Source organism: Misgurnus anguillicaudatus, chromosome 14, assembly GCF_027580225.2.
Source record: "Misgurnus anguillicaudatus chromosome 14, ASM2758022v2, whole genome shotgun sequence".
Lineage (NCBI taxonomy): Eukaryota > Metazoa > Chordata > Actinopteri > Cypriniformes > Cobitidae > Misgurnus > Misgurnus anguillicaudatus.
The window spans coordinates 32,549,025-32,571,100 of record NC_073350.2 but is presented as its reverse complement, the minus strand read 5'-3'; the positions used below and the strand labels follow the sequence as shown (position 1 = coordinate 32,571,100).

The 22,076-nt window shown below is 36.8% G+C and overlaps 2 protein-coding genes across 11 annotated transcripts in view; both read left to right on the top strand.

The window, feature by feature from the left end:
* camta1b (calmodulin binding transcription activator 1b) overlaps positions 1–9,818 on the top strand; it is a 375,185-nt gene extending 365,367 nt beyond the window's left edge. For 7 of the 10 annotated variants that reach the window (XM_055183906.2, XM_055183913.2, XM_055183908.2 and 4 more), the window contains 4 exons: positions 495–694; positions 3,330–3,404; positions 3,671–3,701; positions 5,420–9,818. In XM_055183906.2, the coding sequence (XP_055039881.2) occupies positions 495–694; positions 3,330–3,404; positions 3,671–3,701; positions 5,420–5,452 (339 nt within the window). In that variant the 3' untranslated portion in view covers positions 5,453–9,818. The remainder of the gene's footprint in view (positions 1–494; positions 695–3,329; positions 3,405–3,670; positions 3,702–5,419) is intronic. The other 3 variants (XM_055183905.2, XM_055183903.2, XM_055183911.2) reach the window with 2 other exon arrangements.
* A 1,502-nt stretch (positions 9,819–11,320) lies between these two features.
* Positions 11,321–21,948, top strand: vamp3 (vesicle-associated membrane protein 3 (cellubrevin)). The gene is made up of 5 exons (XM_055184600.2): positions 11,321–11,409; positions 14,832–14,913; positions 20,626–20,784; positions 20,859–20,910; positions 21,073–21,948. Coding segments are annotated over exons 1-5 (312 nt in total). The 5' UTR covers positions 11,321–11,407; the 3' UTR covers positions 21,090–21,948.
* The last annotated feature ends 128 nt before the right edge of the window (positions 21,949–22,076 follow it).

The following is a 22,076-nucleotide window of genomic DNA, read 5'->3' as shown; positions in this document are numbered from 1 at the left end:
ATGAATGATGCTAATTCACCCTAATAAGGGATCAACGCTAAGGACTTTTTTTCTAATCGCCTAGGCCATTTGGCATTGATTTCTGCCAAATGCGTACATGTAAATGTATTGTTTTTGACAATTAATAACTAGCCTAAATGTCAAATATTGTAAGAAATAAGTGAACAGTCAATAATAAAATAAAAACTGTATGCTACTTTTGCATTTTTAACTACATCAATTTTCTTCAATAGCTAACTTTATTTTTATGTGTAGACATAGGCGGTGATCCCATAAGTGATCAGGGGCTTGTGCACCCACAGAAATGCACATGTTTTAACTTTTTATTATCAAATGTCATCACTAAGGTGTCTTTCTCTCTGTGAAATCTGGTCACCCTACTGTACATTGAGCTGCAGTATCTTGAGATATTGCTTTAGTGGGACAACAGAACAGTTTGGTAACCATGTGTCTATTTTCTGTGACCCTAGTTGTGTTCTCTGTCCTCTTGATAGTATGCACTTTATAAAAAGATGACGCTGGCCGCCATCCTCATCCAGAGTAAATTCCGCAGCTACCACGAACAGAAGAAGTTCCAGCAGAGTCGCAGGGCAGCCATGCTGATCCAGCAATATTACCGCAGCTACAAAGAGCTCGGCCGGCCGAACCCACGCAGACGAGCCGCCGCAGCTGCACTAGTGCAGCACAAACTCAGGTACAATAACAGACGTTCAGTCTGATTTTAAATGCAAACTATGCACCTATAAATCCCACTTTCCACACAAATATTGAGATTTTGTCAAAAGAAAATAATGTAAAAAGTACACCCTACACATACTTTTATTGGTGTGAGCGATTTAGCTCCTCTAGTGGCCAATTAATAAACTTAACCAAAACTCAGCATTTTAATTATACATCATATTTAAAATGAAAATGCACCCTGTTATATGAAACACTCTTTTAGTAATCATCGTCCAGGTTAAATAACTTATTTATAATGAATATGCAAATCCTTTTTTTAAGACTTTACTTTATGGTCTGCAATATGAGGATTACCTGTAGAGTTCAGATGCAAAACCCTCTAAGTGCGTCTGACATGTTTTATAGTAAATGAGCATTTTTTTGATCAGGCTCTTATGTTTAGGTTTAGTAATTTCACTTTAATGGCAAAAAGGTTAATAGTCAATAACTGAAACACCTTATTGACAGAAATGTCACTTCATTTCACTTCATTCACTAGTCATTTCATTGGTATTATACAAAGTCCCTGCAAAAAAGTGCATGCATGATCTAAATCCATTTCTTTGGATAATGCATAGTAAACAGTTAATTAGTAAATCAGATGCAACTACAAACATTGCAAATTATGAACATCTGAAATCAAAATATAAAAATTAAGAAACTGAACCACACATTTAGGGGGCGCTGTGATGTTTGTGGCTACCACATTCGGGTACATACATTTACGTACTACATTTTAAATGTGATCCATAGACATTATCTCATTTTTAAGGTGACATTTAGCAGCTTTTGCATCTGAATTCTTCACTTGTTTCATAATCATTTCAATTCCTATAGATATAATGAGAATTTGCCTCCGCCTCTTCTCAATCACACCACCTGGGATCATAGATATATATGTACATAGATGCCATATTCAGCAGTTCCAGACACGTAGCTGATGGTTTCACAATGCATGCGTAAGTTGCGCATTTGCAGAACACGTTTTTTCCGACGCTGATGTTAACAGGTTAGAGCATTCACACTGCACATGCTCGCGTCAAAGAAATAAAGTTAAAGCAGAAGTGCCGCAATCGTTTAAGCGGCAAGTCTATGCGGCATGCTATATCTATGGCTCGGAATACTGATCCACTCATCCAACCGTGATGATGTGATGTTTGTGACTTAGAAAACCGAAGCAATTTTAAACCACGGTTTTGAGACTGACTTTGGAAAACTCCAATTTTATGGAGATGCCATATTCGGCAGTTCCAGACATGTAGCTGATGGTTTTACAATGCATGCGTAAGTTGTGCGTTTGCAGCACACTTTTTTCCGACGCTGAGGTTAGAGCATTCACACTGCACATGCTTGCGTCACAGAAATAGAGCTAAAGCAGAAGTACCGCAATCGTTTTAGAGCCGGATCTATGCGGCATTCTATATCTATGGCTCGGACTACTGAACCACTCATCCAACCGTGATGATGTGATGTTTGTGACTTAGAAAACGGGGGCGATTTCAAACCATGGTTTTGAGACTGTCTTTGGAAAACTTATTTTTAATGGAGACGCCATATTCGGCAGTTCCAGAGTCATTGCTGATGGTTTCAAAATGCATGCGTAAGTAGCATGTTTACAGCACACATTTTTTTCCGATGCTAATGTTAACAGGTTAGAGCATTCACACTGCACATGCTCTCGTCACAGAAATAGAGCTGAAGCAGAAGTCCCACAATCATTTCAGTGCCGAGTCTATGCGGCATGCTATATCTATCTCTCGGTCTACTCATCCACTCATCCAACCGTGATGATGTGATGTTTGTGACTTAGAAAACCGAGGCGATTTCAAACCACGGTTTTGAGACTGTCTTTGGAAAACTCAAATTTTATGGAGATGCCATATTCGGCAGTTCCAGACACATAGCTGATGGTTTCACAATGCATGCGTAAGTTGCGTGTTTGCAGCACACTTTTTTCCGACGCTGAGGTTAGAGCATTCACACTGCACATGCTTGCGTCACAGAAATAGTGCTAAAGCAGAAGTACTGCAATCGTTTCAGAGCCGAGTTTATGCGGCATGCTATATCTATGGCTCAGACTACTGAACCACTCATCCAACCGTGATGATGTGATGTTTGTGACTTAGAAAACGGGGGCGATTTCAAACCATGGTTTTGAGACTGTCTTTGGAAAACTTATTTTTAATGGAGACGCCATATTTGGCAGTTCCAGAGACATAGCTGATGGTTTCACAATGCATGCGTAAGTTGCGCATTTGCAGCACACATTTTTTTTCGATGCTAATGTTAACACGTTTGAGCATTCACACTGCACATGCTCACATCACAGAAATAGAGTTAAAGCAGAAGTGCCGCAATCGTTTCAGCGGCAAGTCTATGCGGCATGCTATATCTATGGCTCAGTCTACTGATCCACTCGTCCAATTGGAAATTTGAAACCACGGTTTTGAGATGGTTTTGCAATGATTTTGGATGAGGAATTTGCACAGGATTTAAAAACTCCACCTAGATAAAAAAAAATTGATTTTCACCACAGGGGGACTTTAACTATTTTATGTTTGTCTGCTAATGTACTTATATCACCAATCATTCTGTTTATTCTATTTTAGAGGTGGTTTACTGACCAAAAGACAAGATCAGGCGGCCAGGAAGATCATGCGATTTCTGCTGAGGTGTCGTCACAGGTAGGCTAATAGTGAAAGCGGCCCTAACACAAACAAGCTGGCACAGATTAGAAGATCTTCCTTTAACCGATTCTCTAATATTGTGCAGTTCACAACGGCAGACAGTGTTCACATTTCCTCATTTTATAAAATTCATAAATTCAAATTGTAGTGTTTTCATGGCTCTGTTAGACACCCCTTTTGTGTTTGGTCCCATTTTCCCGAACCCGACCGAACCTCAGTGTGTACTAATAGCTGTCTGGTGTTGTTCTGCTGTTTATGCAAAGCCCCTTGATGGACCATAGACTATTCAAACGGGTGAGTGCAGCCTCAGTCAGCCAGTTCGTACCCCTCTATTACTCTCTCTTTTTCTCTGCTTTTCCCTATACGTCTGTCTGTCTGTCTTTCTCTTTATAGTTTCTCTATTGCTTTATGCCTGCATGCATGATGGCCGACTAGAATCCGAATGGACTGAGCCTGAAATGCGAGAGCGAGGACGATAGATAAATTAATATTTCCTAACCTAAACTAACAAAGCTCTCTTTCTGTCTATGTCTTTCTCTCTGGATCCCTCTGTCTTTTCTGAAGTCACCTCCATCTCTCTTGTTATGAGGATGCTTATGACAACACTAAGGACTGCTGGGTAGTGCATTTGGCATTGCATGATGGCTAAAGATATGGAGGCCTTGCTTCTTTCAGGGCATGCTTAAAATAACATCCCTTTCTCTAGAGAAGAGAAGATGTCTTGAATGCCTGGCTGCCTGTTTTCTACATCTCTTGCATAAGCTTGATTTGGGGACTGAGGGTGGGATGGGGATCAAACTGAGTGTTTAAAATGATGGGGGTTTAAAATGTCTCGTGTACCTGTTTAAAATGAATTATGGAGATGCATAACAAAATATAATGCTAACAAACACATCATTCAATTTCAGTGCAATTTTTTTGTGATTTTCTGTGCATGATATCGATTTTCAGGACTATGATTCAGTAATAGTATAATTAGTATTAAAATTGGTTGTTTATGCAGGATATCATATCACTCAATTCCTCAAATGTTATTGATTATTTGTTTGGTTATGTGACCTAAAAAATGTCTAGCAGATCAAATCACTACAATTATATTGAAATAGTTGTATTATTCAGGGAGTATTTGAACACTTTTCACTTTTACCTTTCCCATCTCCGTGCGTGCTGTGGCTCTGTCTGACGCAGCCCCTGCTAGCTTAGCTTAGCACAAAGACCGGAAGTGAATGGCTCCAGCTAGCATGCTGCTCCCAATAAGTAACACTTTCCTATTTATGTGTTGTGATTTGTATAGTCGCACCGTGTGCAAATAACAAGGTGATGTGAGGCGCAGCGGTCTTTTGGCAGTGTACATGCTGGGAGCTGTATGCTTGGAAGGCGAAGCACTGCTGCTGGGCGGAGTGATTTGCTCACAGCACCAGTGAAGCCCCTTGGCGAGGAGCAGAGAGTTCGGTCAGAGATCGCTCCGCCCAAGTAGCAGTGCTTTGCCTTCTGAGAATATAGTTCCCAGTATGTATACTGTTAAACGATAGCTGTGTCTCTTATGGACTTGTTATTTGTACACGGTGTGATTCTTCAAGTCACAACACATAAATAGGAAAATTTTTGCGTTATTTTGTCACTTTTTGATAGCGGTGTGCTGGCTGGAGCCATTCGCTTCCGGTCTTTGTGCTGGGCTGGGCTGGCGGGGGATGTGTCAGACAGAGTTACACCACGCACGGCGATGAGAAAGGTATGTATGGACTTGTCTAGCTCTGGGGGATGCGATGGGTGAGCTAAATTCCCAGAATGTGGGTGTGTTCCTTTAAGTCAAGAAAAGTGTAAATGTCACTCCAATCCAACACGAAGAATAGGATAAAGTCCACACTATAGTCTTTGTGTCATTTGAAGGGGTATGATTGGTTCCCTGCCCTGTTTGTACCTGTTACAGTAATGAAACAAAATGTCTCTGAGGACCCATGAATATTGTTTGAACCCTCCGGCTGACTCTTGTTTGTTTGGATTTTTTTCAGGGTGAAAGAATTGAGAAAGGCCAAGGAACATGAGAGCTCCTCGTCGAGTCCCGTCGCAGTGTAACATCTGAAGTCAGACTCTTCCTTCTGTTTTTACAAGAGACGATTTACAAAAAAAGCAAAAATTATTTATGAAGCGGATCATGGGAAATGCGACGGTTGAACTCTGCCAGCGAGTTTGACTGCTTCTGCTACTGCGTTGTGTTTTTCTCGCTACGGGGATCAAGACTTTCGGGGAGAAATGACATTATCTTCATGGCATTTTTGCACTCTTCATAGATTTTTTCTTTCGATTACGATAAAGGAAAAAAGGAACGAAGACCAAGGATTAAAGGCTTTTTATTCTGACAGTGCTTGTAAAATATCATCAGAAATGCATCATGCCGGAAAGCCGCTTTACATTTTTATATTTTGAAAGGAAAAAATACAACAATCAGTTTGGGAAAAAAAGAACAAAACTTAGAAAATTTTAACCAAAAAAAGTGACCATATGCATGCAGAGAGAGTATTTGATATCAATCTATCATCTCCACTAATCTTTGTTTTGACAAATGCTGTTGTTTCATTCAAAGGGAAAGCCTTCTTATGAATGTAGATGGGGTCAGGGCAAAAATGCTGGGTTTGAAATATCAGTGTCTTACTTTTTTTGTCTTTGTGAAGGTTGGGGTACTTCTAACCATGGGTTACCTGTTTCCTGTGCACTGTTTTCTTATGGGTCCTTTCTTAATGTCATCTTTTGCCGGCCTGACTTTGTGTGTCCCGTGTTTGTTGAACTGATCTGGATACAGTGCATGTGTTTGAGCGAAACGCTCCTGCATGCTAAAGTAAATGTTTTGTGTTTTATCCTTTGATTTTCATTCATTCAAATCTGTGATTTGATTGTGGCGCCGTATAAAACCAACCCTGTTTGTTTCGAAATATTGATAAAGACCATTATTTTTTTATATATAGTTCAGTTATTTATTTTACTGGCATTTGTCTTTTTTTGCCTTAATTGTTTTTAATTGTGTGAAGGTTTTGATATCTTATGTGCTATCACTTGTGCCACAGCGCCAATTGTATTCGCAATGTGTATATGTTGTGTTGTTTTTTTCATTGTATCTGTTTGTTTGTTTGTTTTTTTAAGAGCTCTGAAATGCTTTTCCAGAGTTTCACAAAACATTGCCTTGACACCTTGACTTTTTGAAGGGTCCCTATACAGAAGCTTAAAACTTAAAAAAAAAAAATAGTATTCATATTTTTGACTATTGAGTGGTCCCTGTACATATCCAAGATGGGTGAAGGAACGTTGATAGCCAGAAACTTTTTCCCGAAAAAGTATTGTATTTAAGAATATATAGTATTTTATTCATAAATTGGATTATAACGCATTAAGAGACGAACAAAAACATTTATTGTATAGTTTTCTTCGAACGCCCAATTATATTGTTTGTAAATAATGTAAATATGATTGCAAAGAAGGAGCCATGTGCATGAACTTTAAACCACTGAACATAATGTAAAGAGTACATGTGGTCTGTGAAATGATCTGAACGACTTCACTATAAGAATACTTTGTTGGAAATGCTCTCCAAAGCATGACGCTGTCAAAAATCACGACCAAAACGTGTAGATTTAGGGGAGAGCCAAACAAATTCATCAGACACGACTGGAGTTTTCTCTCTTCTTTTCAGGGGTAGCATGAATGAAGTAGTGATCTTTTGCTGGCGGCGATCGGTCATGTGAAAACACAGTTGGAGATAAATAAGCTAAACTTTCTGAGAAATCAGTGTTGGTAAATCCAGTATTGAATGAGCAGAATTCACTCCCACACCTAACGGTTACTGTACATCCCGCCGAGATTATCACCACAATTTTATCCTGACTAGAAAGTGTTCTCACATTTTATCGTCTCTTAAATCCACATGATGATGCCGGTTGGAATATTAACTTCTTAGCTACTTTCAGCTTTGTGAGCAGACGACTTGCTTACATAAATCTGAACAGGAATTAAAGTAAAGCCGGTGATCAACGGACATCGTGAATGTAGCCACCAACACGAACATTTCAGCTTTCATCCGAATTTAAGACAGCCATTCTTCATTTTACAACTTTCATGGCTTTATTCCTACACTGGGCTATTTTCAACCCAACATTGGGTTAAAAAGGCACAAGCCCAGACGATGGATTAACCCCAAAAAATTATTTTGACCCAACAATGGAAACCCAAGGGGCTGGGCTCGTCCCTTTTTGACCCAACGCTGGCTTGAAAATAACCCAGCATTTTTCACGTATCATGTTTCTGGGGTGCATTGAAAACCCCATGGTCATGTAATCACAAATCATCTGACTTCACTTATACGTGTGTCTACAAGAGAAAAGTGAGACTAACTGAGAAAATTCAGCTGACGGGAAGCATCATTTTAACTTACACCAGCACATTTAACCTGTTAAAGGAAAGAATGTGATGCTTTATTATGTGAGCTGAATTACACATTTATTCTCAGCTTCGATCCCCACATCAGATCCATAGATGTTAAACGTCTAACTTTATGAGGAGGAGTAGGATCGTTCTTTGAAGTTTTACTCATCTCAGAGACTCAATATCAGTATTATAGAAAGTGCCTAAAACATTTTAGCGAGTGTGTTGTTCCTAAAGAAGGTCAATATTAACTGACTCCTCTTTTTAACGGTATGCAAAACCCAAAGGCTGATTTTACTCTCCAAACTGGAAGTTTGTCACCTTAACGCCCAGGTCTGTTTTTTTATGTATATGAAGTGAAGGCACCTGTCATGTCATGTTTCATTTCACCATGTTCATTTGGTTTATTGTATTTTGATTTTATGAGCATGTGGTGGTATAAGATTTTGTCTGACCCAGTAAAACACTATGCATGTTATTTTTCCATGTCTCATCCAAACTGGGCCAGGAAAATAGGACGTGCTCTGTAATGTCGCAACTGCCAGCAAAGACGGCCACTGAGATATCAAGCGTTTGGGCATCAAAATAATATTCTTCCAACATTGCAACGTTCAGGAAGTCATAACCATGTGAAGCTCACTACATTCAACTGTTTAAGGATCACCAGGTATATGTATCTCAACTCTCTTTCATCCTAGGGAACAGAAATGTCCGCCTCCCTTCTGTAGTTTTACTCAGGGTGCTAAAACAGGGAGAGGGAGACAACCTAGGTTAGATTAAATCTCCAGGTTCAGCTCAGACCACTGGGATTATCTACTTCCATTTGTACGTCACTACATTGTTCACTTTGTTAAAAAACCACTATGAGAACGAGACTGTCATTTCGGAGAACAGGATAGGCCGCATACGAGTTTATAGACCATTTTTCCAAAACTGAGCAGGTATTGTTATTCATGTGACACATCCCCCTCGGGACTGGGACAGCATAACACGTATACCTCAGTGTTAAATACCCTCAGAATAAGGTGGATAGCTGGATCAGTACTGGATTATGCTTTCTGTATGTTTGTGTGAGAGATGAGAAATATGCACTTTGTACAGCTCACCAATCCCTCTCCAAATCCCAGTACATCCTAACTATGTATGTGTGTGTACGTGTATGTGTGTGCAATGTTTCAACATATGAGCTGGTTGCTCTCGAATATGGATGATGACATGAGCACACGTCTAAATGAGGGAAAACACTATTGGTGCAGTTGGAAGTTTGTACGATCTCCTAAATCCTCTTTGGAACTCCGGGAATGCAGGTTAGGCTTAAAGTGAACGGATAACCACTCGACTATAAGCTTTTCACTTACAAACACAGAGCAATAAACACTTTGTTTTTAGCTGATCTCCTTATGTTGAACGAATATGGATTGAGTAGAACAAAAAAAACAGGAAAAGGGAAAAAACATTGGGACATGCTTAGGTTACTTCCTCTTATGCAATTACAGGTACACAGAGAGAGGTGGTCAGTGGACATTAAGTTCATATCTCCCAGCCCTTAATGCACGTTTTCCTCATTTTAAAATGAAGATAAGAAAAAATATAGATAAAATATGAGCCCATATTTCTTACAGGGCAGTGGGCTTTCGACACTCTGCATGTGAAGCTAGTATTAGACCTCCGTTTACCCTCCTCTAGCTCTCTCTCTTTCTCCTTCATTTCTGCTTTGTGCCCTTAAATCCTCCTCTGATGAGTTTTTCTTCATGTTCTGTTCTTGGCCGTCTGCCTCTTTCTGTCCTTCTTGTGAGTTTTTATTTATTTACTTTGATTTTTATGTTTTGTAACTGTGCATGTGAGAGCATCACTGAATTGTTGGATATGTTTTAAAAAATAAAAAATATTCAGCTGCTGAAGCCATGCAAAACATCTTGAATTGCCCTTAAAATATGGAAAATGTTTTCTGAATGCTTTATATGATTTCTGCTGTAAAATAAAATCTTAAAAGATAAATATTTCTCGCAGATACTTTATTTACTGTTTTGTCTTTGAACTTTCAAAAACAACACATGATGACTTTGCTGAATCACACCATTAAACATTATTTCAAAATTCATTGTGTACACTTTAAAGCAACGTTGCAGACTTTTCCTTTGAAAATGTGATCAAATTAGCTATTTAATTTACATTTGTGAATATGGCAGATGCTTTTACCCAAAGCATTGCATTACAAGGTATACATTTTATTATTATGTGTGTTGTCTATATCGAACCAGACAAGAACACAAACTTCATCTTACTATTTTAAATACTGACTAGTGATGAGTTGCTAAAAGGCAGGGTGTACAATTTTTGAGAAACGCTTTGGAAAAGGGAGTCGGGCTGAGTACTAAACACACTTGTAGCCAATCAGCAGTGAGGGGCGTGTCTACTAACCAACATCATTGCCTGGGTTGTGTATGTGTGGGGCGGGTCTATCAAAAGCGTGATGGAGCGTGTTTGTTTAGGTGATTTCAAATGTCAACATTGGCTTTCAGAGATTGTGCACCCCGCCTTTAATTTAATAAATTAAAGTAATGTAAAACATATGTTGATACATTGTAAAAAGTGAATATTCAATTGGTAACACCTAAAAAAATTTATAGTTTTTTTCAACTTAATTTTTTCACTTAAAGTGCTTTTCCCTTAAACATATAAGTTGAAAAAAACACATTTTTGTCTATTTTACCAATTGAAGTATTTTTTTAAGTTGATCCAACTTTTACTTTTTACAGTTGTACAATGAAGTGTGTTTTGGGCCCTATTTCAGTATGGTTTGATGGCGCCTCATTGGTTCCAATACACCAGACAATATCCAGAATCACATTACCAGTAAAGAGCCACAGAGACCATTATATTTGGCCTCTATTAAAACCATTACACAATGGGAATTCCATTACAACCAATAACCTCCATCTCCAATAACCTGGATTACAGTTACAGTTACCCTGTGTAGTAAACATGTAGGCCTACTATATATTTATGGTCCCCAGTGCTTGTATCAACCTAGACAATGTAGATAATTAAGAACAACCAGTAACTTAGTTTTGGTAAACTATTCTCTGCAAGCATGTAAAAAAGGGCATTGAAATTTGGCTTCCATTGTGATGTCAGAAGGGGTTAATACCGCCCCTTAATCTGCACTATCCAACCACAGCACTACCTTTTAGTGCAGAGATCAGCTCATTTGCATTTATAAGGACACATCCAAAACGGCACATTTTTGCTCACATCTACAAAGTGGCAATTTTAACATGTTATAACAAATTATCTATATGATTTTTTGAGCTAAAACTTTACACACGTACTCTGGGGACGCCAAAGATTTATTTGACATCTTAAAATAGTCTTGTGAAATGTCCCCTTTAATGCAAATAGTGCAACAAAATAAAACAGAATGTATAGTGCATAATGAAAGTAAAATAGTAAGTTATAGAAATAAAATTAAACGAAAAAGATCCCTCCTCTCTTTCTCTCTCTCTCTCGCTCACTCACTCACTCACTCACTCACTCAGTAACACACCGGGGCCTTCGCAGCATCATCACGAACAAACTTTACAGTCATGTAAGTATTCGTACACAAATATCAGTCACGTGAATTTAGTAATAACTTTACACAAGTGTTTTATCGTGTTTTGCGTGTATGTGAATCTTGTCATGTTTCTCTGCGAATCAGTTGGAAAGTTTGTTGTTTTTCTGGGTGTGAATGCGACTAGATCAACAGGTTAGCATAGCAGAAGCTTCCTAACTTCGTTTAATTCCGTTTACAAATGTATTTTGTCTTTATTTTTAATATTTCTCAATTGTAATGAGTGTATAAAGTGTAGTTAGTGAAGTTTAGGCCGTGGTCATGTTAATGTGAGTGTATGTAACGTTAGAGAGTAAGTTCGTGTCGTTTTATGTGGCATGCTAACACGCTAACGGCTAACAGTTTGATTCTGCGATACAATCTGAAGTTTGTGGAAACTTTGGGTTTTTTTCAAACTACAAACTTTACCTGAGATTAAGTTTGTCGTTGTTGTGAATGAGTAAAGTTTTGTGAGTGTATGTTTGATGTCGCTGTTGGGTTACATTAACGGCGCTTTTAATAATATGGATACATTATAATTTATTATACGATAGCTAACTCATAAAATAAACACTCAATTGTAATCATGATTGACGACGAAAGAAATATTTGGCACTTTAGACAAACTGTCAAAGCTCCTTTTTTATTATATTTAATACTCATCCTAAGAGCAACAATTGCAGTAATGCAAATAATAAAAGATCAGGTTATTGACTGAATGTTGAAGGAGATTTTAGGCTAAATCAACAGTTTTGCCATGATCACATGAGCAAGAGCCTCTTTACTGCTAGTATACACAAACGTGTGTGAAATCTCTCATAGTCCTTCTATCTGTCTCTTTGAATCTCTATTTTCTCCATCTGGGTCTCATTGACTTGATGTTTTCTGTCTACACAAGAATTACAGTTAAATCTGGTTAAATAAGTTTGACTGCTGTGGTCTTTGACATAATCATGTGCTTTTAAGAGAAGCATGCTTCTCTTCTACCTTTGCTTGACTCTCTCTAAAGGAAACTGCTACCGTACTGTTCATACTATTTCTGTAGAAGGCTGTGTACTTTATGCACATTATGTTAAAGGTCTGTATGCGTCACGGATGGTGACCGGTTAACTTACATCTGATATCTTTAAATCTTGCAAATGTTGTAACTTGCAGTACTGTTGTATCAAATACTGCATGTATGTGGTAGCCACCCATCACCTCCTTTCATGATAGCATAACTTTACAGGTCCATGTATTCACTGAATTGGTTTAACACAGTATATGGTTAAATGAAAAAAGATCATAAAATCATATTTTTGTCATGCTTGTGTCATGGTTTATTTGATAGTGGCATTTAAAATTATAATCCTGAAAATAGTTTGGATGGAAGTGTAATTTAATATTAAGTATAATAACAATTCAACCTTAGCTTGCATTTATTAAAACTTAAATTATTAGCTTATTTAAATGATTTAGCTTATTGTTTTTTATTTCTTTTTGATTGCACCAATTGACTTTTACATTTAATTTACATTTAACAGACTTCTACTTGGATGCTGCTTTAAGCTTTTGCCTGTGATATCAAATTCATAAATATACTTTTTAAATACAAAAAAGTTATAAACTAGCCTTTTTTATAGTTTTACATCAGTTGTACCACCTGACACAGAACATGTACCAGCCTACCCATTACATTAAAGTGCCTGCTTTTTTCAATATTTGAGGAAAAATCTACAAACTTTTCATTAATCCATAAAGTCAATCTGGGGTTCACTGGATGATATAGATCATGTTTACTGTTTATACTTGTTAACTTCTTATTTAAAGGGTCTCTGCATCCAAATTAATCTTTCATATTTATGAAATTTGTTTATATGAAAGTTTTTGAACATAAAATAATTTCAAAGTATCTTATTATGACTTATTTATCATTTAAACACCATTTTTAACAGAGATACCAAAACAAACATTTGTATTTATTATTAAAGATACAAAAAATTTAGGTTTTATAGAATAAAGTGAAACGCCATAAATGTATCAAGTTATTTTTATAGTACATAATACCTCTGGACATAACAATATGTGTAAGGTCAAATCCATTATCATGTCCTAATAAAAGTTTAAGGTGTATGTAAATTCCTGTTTTCACACCACAACTTTGAATGTTGAACTCACCTTTACTTTCACTTGTAAAAGACATTGTAGTTTACTGTTTCAGACATTAAATGTTTGTTTATACTATGGCTGCACGATACTGAAAAAAATGTTGTAGCTTGCTAAACAATATGATATGCGATAATGCTGTACGTTTTTTAAATCAATTTATATAATCATAATAAAATATTAGTAAAAACTATAAATTATATAACAACATAAATGTTTTACATTCTTTGTGGTAGAGGAAACCATCATTCTCTTTCTTTGTCTCAGCCCAGTCTCTCTGCTATCTGCATCAACCTAAACCTCTGACTATGCAAAATCATTCAGTTATCGAAAACCATTGTGGTATGCACATTTGCGATATTCTGATAACTTGATTATATCTTGCAGCCCTAGATTATGCATGTGTGTGATTGTTGGTATGTTTTGAGACACTAGGTGGCAGCAGAGTACTGTATTCTTTTTAATTGTCAGTGTCATGTTGGTGTAACACAGTACATGATTGTTTTTGTAAAGATCCTTTGTTCTTGCTCGCCTTGATTTAACAAGATATTTATAGCTTACCGACTAATGGTTTACAGTTTTAACAAAGTTTTAAGAGTATAATATTTGTTATAGTTTCTTAATTTACAATTATAAATTAAGCAGACACTTGTATCCAAAGTAACTGCAACTTTTATCAGTGTATACCATGTAATTAAAACTATGAACTTTGCGTTGCTAACGCAATGCCCTACCAGTTGAGCTACAGGAACAATTTCATTTTAGGGATGCATAACGATTAATCTATAGCAGAATAAACGTTTTTGTTTACATCATATATGTGTATGTGAACTGTGTTTAATAACTTTGTAAAGATAAATGCACACCCATGTATATATTTAAGAAATGTTTACATGTGTATATACATTTGTATATTTATGTATAGTATTTATAAATATAGGTATAGTATTTATAATATTTATGTTATCTATAAATACACAATTTTTTTTTCTTAAAATTATACATACATGTGTACATATTTATAATTATTATACACAGTTTACACACATGTAAGATGTAAACACAAAGGTTTATTCTACTATAGATTAATGACGATTAATTGTTATGGATCTGTAAGTCTATACCATGTTTTCATATTCAGAACTATATAACTATTGTATTTCTTCCTTTGTGTTTGTATGTCATTGCTTACATTTAAATAATATCAAAAATAATTTGGTTGAATGAATGTTCAATTAAACAAGATCTAAAAGTCTGTGCTCTTTCATTTGTAGGTCCGCTCCGGGTGCAGAGGGTTCAGCAGGGATGTCGGGGGGTAACCGCAAACTGCAGCAGACGCAGGCGCAGGTGGATGAGGTGAGACACACTGGATGAAACTTTAGTTGCACGACACATTTTCATTATCCAAGGCCGTAGGCAGGAGGGGTTCGGGTGGTTCAAACGAACCCCCCCCCTCACTGCCAAAAGGTCCAGAATTTAAGTCGTTTTTACACGTGATTATTGTCATCATTGTTTTAATCACTGCTTGTGACAAATATTCTGGGTTGGTGTTTCAAATTAGTGAGATACATTATTGTAGCTGGACGCATGACCGTACCCACCATTGAGGTCCACGAGGTCCGGATCTCTGTCATTTTCTGACGCTTGTTTTATTTGACTCAACGCTCAGCGCTCGCTTGACTTCTGGCTGCGCTGCGCAGACCGATTGGCATGTGACGTCTTACCACCGCAAGACCGATTCAATAGTAAATGACTCAGTATGCTTTTAAATCGATCTCGCGGTAGTGTGATGTCACAGGCCAACAGGTCTGACCGTCTGAGCTGCACCCCATTAAGTAAGATAAAGTCAAAATTATTCCGAGATGACCAATCAAACCAGGCAGACAGAACTGCAACACAGGGGTCAGATGCGCAGTTAGTGGAAGTGCAAGAAAGATGCAAGTAATCAAACGCTGACTATTATCCAGCCGTTTAATGACGAGAAATATGAAACGCAGTGATTGTCAAGGTGACAAAACAAGAAACACTACTGCAGCTGATCCACGGGTGTCCAAATTTAATGCGCTGCTTTAACTCCCTCCAGTCATTCACTTCCCTTTATTCAGCGTGTTTATTAACAAAATTCAACACTCTTTAATTCTTTACGATATCTTTTTACTGTATTAGATTAGATTCAAGCTTGAACTTGAAAATGCGACGCATCACGTGCGCGGTACAACGCTTCATCCACCGGTAACGCGTGTGCACGGAGTTTAAATGAGCGCACTTTGGCTTAAACATTTTATTGCATTCGGTCTTAAAGCCCAATAAACACCTGTTGAAGTCAGTAAAGTTAATTAAATAACTAAAGAAGAGAACATCACTCACTGGTCCTGACTGTAACTTCTTCCTATAGTTTTGAGCTCTGCTATTAAAAGTAAGTTTAAGGTTTATCTTGGAATTTTGATTTTCTGAACAACTTTTACTAAAGTTACTGCAGTTAACAAGAAGCCTTTTGCTTCCTTAACAGACAGTAAATCAGATGTGAGAATTTTAAAATTAAGGCTTGCATTATGTTTACATCTTACACAGTTAGTATAATGCATGCAGGGCAAGAAGAATATTTATCTAATGTGGTAATGTGAAGTAATCATAGATTCATTTATGCTTTTTTAATAATTACAGTTTTCTTTCATGGGATATGGACCCCCTAAAGTACCCTTGGCCAACCCATTTATACAATTCTAGTTCCACCACTGCATTACTGATGTTGTATTTAAGCATATTAAGTGTATAATAAGTGTGTGCATATTTTGAATTAATTTAATAAACTAATTATAGCATTTAGTTAATTCACTAAAATGATCCTATATTCAGTAAGCCTATGTTTACTTGACTGACATAGCCCAGTGTGCCCAGGATGGTAAAATAATTATTACAATGCATTCCTAATGACCAACACAAATCTTCTGCATACTGACATGGTTTTACATCTATAGTTATTTGATTCTTTGGTTTTCTGATGTTTTAAAATTCATATATGTAGAGCAGAGAAATAAGATTTTTTCCTGGGGTGCATGCCCTAGAAAAATACATATGTGGACCTCGGTATTTATAAAATCTTGCGTACAGCCCTGCTCATAATTAAATACCAAAGGAGCAGAAAAACTGCAAATAGGCTGGACCTGTTATCCATCTGACATACTGGGGTATCATTTTTCTGTCATGCTGCATTGTGATCTGCCAGTAAGATTGTGTAACCCTTTATATTTTTAATAAGACACTCAGAAAAGCATCTGTGGAATTCTTCCCAATCTGGTTTTTGCCATATTTTTTATTTGATTGTTATTATATACAAAAGACACAGACACAAAGTGTGTTTACATGCACAAAACAAGTAAATTTGTATCGAAAATCAGCTTTTTATAGAAACCTTTTTTTTCATGCAAATCGATAAACCAGCAACCCAGAAAACTGCGTTTGCGCGGGATTTAGGGATTTGTCAGGTTTATCGCAGGCAGTTCGTCTAGTCATTTAAAAAGCTGATGGAAAATGTGTCAAAATCTATACTGTTATATCTCTTCTCATGTCTGCAAAACCTGTAAATGCAACACAAGTTTTTAATTTCACAGTTTCTCCATCAATTGCATGATCTTTTGCACACATAGATATGCACACACAAACAAAACTGCGAGAAAGCCAGTTAAGACCTTTACATGCGATACGATATCGGGATTTTGCCAATCAGTTTTGCTTAAATCGACTTTTTCCCAATAAAAGAAAACTGTTTAAAGTGTTTACATGACCTTACACGTTATCAGTTTAATAAGCATAATCGGAGTAAGACTGTGCATGTAAACCCACTCAATGAAGACTCAAAATTTGTTATAAGTGTCCCATTAATTATTATACTAAACTAATCTGTTTAATTACTTTTTACATACAAGCATATTTTTTATTTTTATTAGCTTTCTGTACATTGAAAATGTATATGGAGAAATGCAACAGTGCTTTTTAACCTTTTATTTGATATTTGACAATTTTTATTATCTGTCATCTGACGCTTTTCTATCTGATGTAATGTTACATTTAATGTTGTCTTGTTGTGTTTTTTTTAAGTCACTTAATGTACACTACATCATCTGTGTCCTTCATTAAGAGATTTAGCAGCTTCCTCGCGCGCAGCTGTTTCAATAGGCGATTCCTGATAGTTTAGTTCATTTCTGTTACTCATTTCAATGTAATTTTTTAGGGAGGGTTCATTTATAGTCTGGAACATCTTGATCAGTATTATCCATTGTGGAACGGTTACCTAAACACTTAAAAGCAAATAATTCACACGGTGCATAATGAATCATTTGAATATTTTTATGACTGAGTGCCAGACTCCGCCTAAAGCAGACATAACTATGATGTAAACAATGCATCTGTATGTTAAAAGAGAAATCTCTCAACTTTGTTTTGAAATATTATATGAATAGTTATTTGGCCATTCAAATATAGTTGAACAAAGTGTTTTATTGCAAGTCTTAGCTGTGCCAGCTTATAAAACAGCAATAGATTTGATTATGTCTTGTGTCTATTGAGATAATTACAGTATAGATCAGCATAGTTATATTGTGAAATCACTCTGTTCCACCGCTGCATTAACTAGCACACCCACAGCGTGGTACATCATTCCTCCAGCTCACTTCAGTCATAGTCATGCTTTGTCTTCGATGAATTGAACATCAGGACGCTGTAAATGACCCTTAACCTCTCTCTTCAGACCTCTTCGTTCGGTTGATCTGATTGGCTGCTACGAGCTTATGTAACGCCCCGTCACAACGGTTATGCAAGTGAAACATGGATGTGCACACATCCAGCTCCCCCCACCCTGATCCTTCTTAAAGGGCCAGCGCGGTGCCGTCATCCAGCAACAGGGTTTGTGGAGCACTGGAGCATGTGTCTGGGGTTGAGGAGTTTGCGTTGTGTGGTCATAGGGTTTGTTATGTAATTCCGCCGTGGGCAGAAGTATTTACTTTCCTTCAGATGTGTCATACAACGGCTGCTGAATAAGCAAGGAACATATTTTTACAGTGAATCAAATGAACTCTGAAATGCTTATCTAATTATTAGATAGCGTTTTACAAGCACCAACAGTTTCATCACTTTGACTGTAACAATCAGAAAGTGCCTAAATACTTGGTTGTAACAAAACCATATTTATTGTTTTAGTATTTATAACCTAACAAACATGTTCTTGTGTGATTTCTTTATATATTGACACTTGAAACAGATTTATATTGCAGATTGAGGACATTTAGATCTTTGATATCATTTTTTGCTTCCTTAAAGGGGTTATTAATGACTTAAGACATGATCAAAGTTCAGAGATGTTACTCAATGACTGTCATTTGTTTGTATTGGATGTCTCCTCACATGATTTGTAGACACTGAGAAATCTTTTTAATCTGCCTTAAGATTACATTATAGCATCGACACCTTAATTCACTACTTGTCGGTTCAATTATTCATCTAGAGGAAATTTTTTATTCTATTTATGAAATTATATACATCCTTTCGTAAGCATTTAATCTAAGCACTTTTATCCAAAGGGACTTGCAGTGCGTTACATTTAATCAATATCTGGGTTCAAACCCATGGCCATGACCTACCACTGAGCTTTACAAAGTGAGTTATCTGTATTTTTCATCTTTCTCTGAAGAGATGTACATATTTGCTAACTTCAATTTATACTAGCATTTAAATGGAATAAAAAGCCACTAAAAGCACAAAACTAGGATTAGGGCTGTCACGATTATGCAATTTGGCTGACGGTTAATTGCCTAATAAATTGCGGCACTTGTGGTGATTAATTGCCTCTTTTAGGGCTTTGACGATTATAATGATTAATTGTCTATTTTATTGCTTTGACGTTTAATTCTCATTCATTTTATTCTTTGTTTATGAAATAATTTTCACATATTGTGTCATTATTTAAATGTAATATTTTGCAATGTTTACCTGGCAGTAAGTATTAATACACATAACACATATTTAAAAGTAATCTGATACGGTTTCCTTTATACATGCGCTGCAGCTCCCCCTTGTGTTTTTTAGAGAGATATGCAATCATTGCGGTGATCTGAAATCATCACGATGAGGTCAAACAATTGCAATGAGATGATTATTTAATCATTGTGACAGCCTTTTGTCAGTGAATTTCTGGCCAGGTTTGACGTGGACAAGGTCACAGTTATTCTCAATGCATTTACTAGGAGATGTTTAATTCAATTTTATTTATATAGCACTTTTCACAATTGTTTCAAAGCAGCTTTACATTAGTAGATGTAGGAAAAAGCATAGAAAAGCGAGCATAGTAATAATGTAACGTATACAGTAAAGTATTAAGTTAAGCCAATGGTGGCGGACTCTTCAGGGGATGAAAAAAAACCTTGGAGAAAAACCCTCCTGGCTAGTCCAGGGGGAAAACTCCTAGGAGAAGAAAACCCCTGAGAGAGATATATAAATACTATCGGGGTATGTGAACGGGTAAGCAGATTAAACTGGTTCCGCTAGTGGTCGTTGGTCAGGCATGGGCTGGGCATCACGTTGAAGGACGGTCAGTAGATCAGTGGTGTGATGACCTTCACAGCAGCAGAAACTGGGTCTGTTTGTCTCATTGTCCTCTGGGTTTGAGGAGACTGGGAGAGAGATACAGAATCCTATTAGCTTAGGGGCCGTTCACATGTAACACAAGTGTCATACAGTACTGTGGTTAAAATCAGCTTGGTTCCAGACAGGCTAACTATTGCGGCATAAGTATATTACACAGATGAGTTATGTGAATGCTTTGTTCTGGGCAAACTAACTATTGCGGGCTAAGTACATTTATTGGACATTTTATGGGAATGCTTTGTTAAAGAAGAATGTCTTAAGTAATAGATGTTCCTACTGCTCACCTGGTTTTACACCAAAGCTTCATATTATAAAAAATAACTAATATTCCTCCATCAGTGACCAGACTCCACATGGCAACTTTTCATTTAGCATCACTTTTCTGGGGTTTTCCAGGGAGATACCTAACAGGTGTTCCTGTTCTTCTAGGTGGTGGACATCATGAGGGTGAATGTTGATAAGGTCCTTGAACGCGACCAGAAGCTCTCGGACCTAGACGATCGTGCCGATGCCCTCCAGGCTGGTGCTTCTCAGTTTGAGACCAGCGCTGCCAAGCTGAAGAGAAAATACTGGTGGAAGAACTGCAAGGTAAGAGAAGAAACTTATCACGCACCCAACACTGCCAGCAGATGATAAAATCTGTCTGTTTGTGCTTTTTGCAGATGTGGGCCATTTTGATAGCAGTGATTGTCATCATCATTGTCATCATTATCAGTGAGTATGTTTACAGTTTGCCTCGGCGCAAAGAGGACTGCCGTTGTACAGAATTAATTTGTTGTTGACTTGCAATGTTGGATAATTAAATAATGTACAGCCCAAACACGGATAGTTGGATACATGGTTGATTTTGAACTTGAATGCTTTTTTCTCTTTCAGTCTGGTCACAGTCATAAAGCCGCAGGAATACAGAAAGAAAACTGTTTATGATTGGAAGAACAATGAGAATTTGAAGGAGTATCAATATTAGAAAAGACAGAGAGACAGAGAAAGAGATGATGAAAAAAAAATTGAATGAATGTTCTTCCAATATTTTCTAACCTGCTGATTGTCAAAACCATATTTTGTAAACTATCTTCAGTGTATTTTTTCTTTTTTTTAGTTTTTGTTTTTAATTACTATCATTTGAATGTTTCAAAATGCTTAACTAAACACTCCACTGTTGTTCAGATAAATAAATGAATACAGTGTTAAGCAAAAATATTCAAAACTACTTTTTCACTTACACGTTTGTTAATATTCGGCACTGTGTGCTCATATTTCACACAGACCAAAAACTACACAAAACACCTTGCTGTTAAACCCTTTTGCCAACATTTTGTCGCCTTACGGCTCTGTTACAGACACAGCAAAAAATGAAACGCTTTCCACATAATGCCAACAGGACATACAGCCTCTCCTGATCAACCACAGAAGTGCCATTAGATACCAGCAGTGCCTTCAGACAACACTGCCAGAGTAACATATAACCGATTTAACTAAGTAGTATTTTAGATATTATTGAATTAAAAGTTTTGACATAATTTACTAATAATTTATGTAACAATAGTTTGACAGAACTAGTGAGAGTATGATCACCTCGCAGAAACAGTTCCTCACGCTCACGGTGCCAAAACGTGTTTATATGAGCTTTTTTTGTATGTATCTCACATGTGTATAAATTGTAAACAAGTGCAATTCTATACTGTGGCCGTGCAAAACTGTTAAACCTGTTGAATTGCCACACTTTGCTCAATAAAATAAGAATTAAATATATTTTAAGTGTTATGAAGTCTTTTTTTGTGTTTATGGTGCACAACTTTTCATGCAGTTTATCATTTACATCTTTAGTTTTTCAGTAAGTCAATGTTGCACTAAATACACAGTTACAGTAGATTACAAAT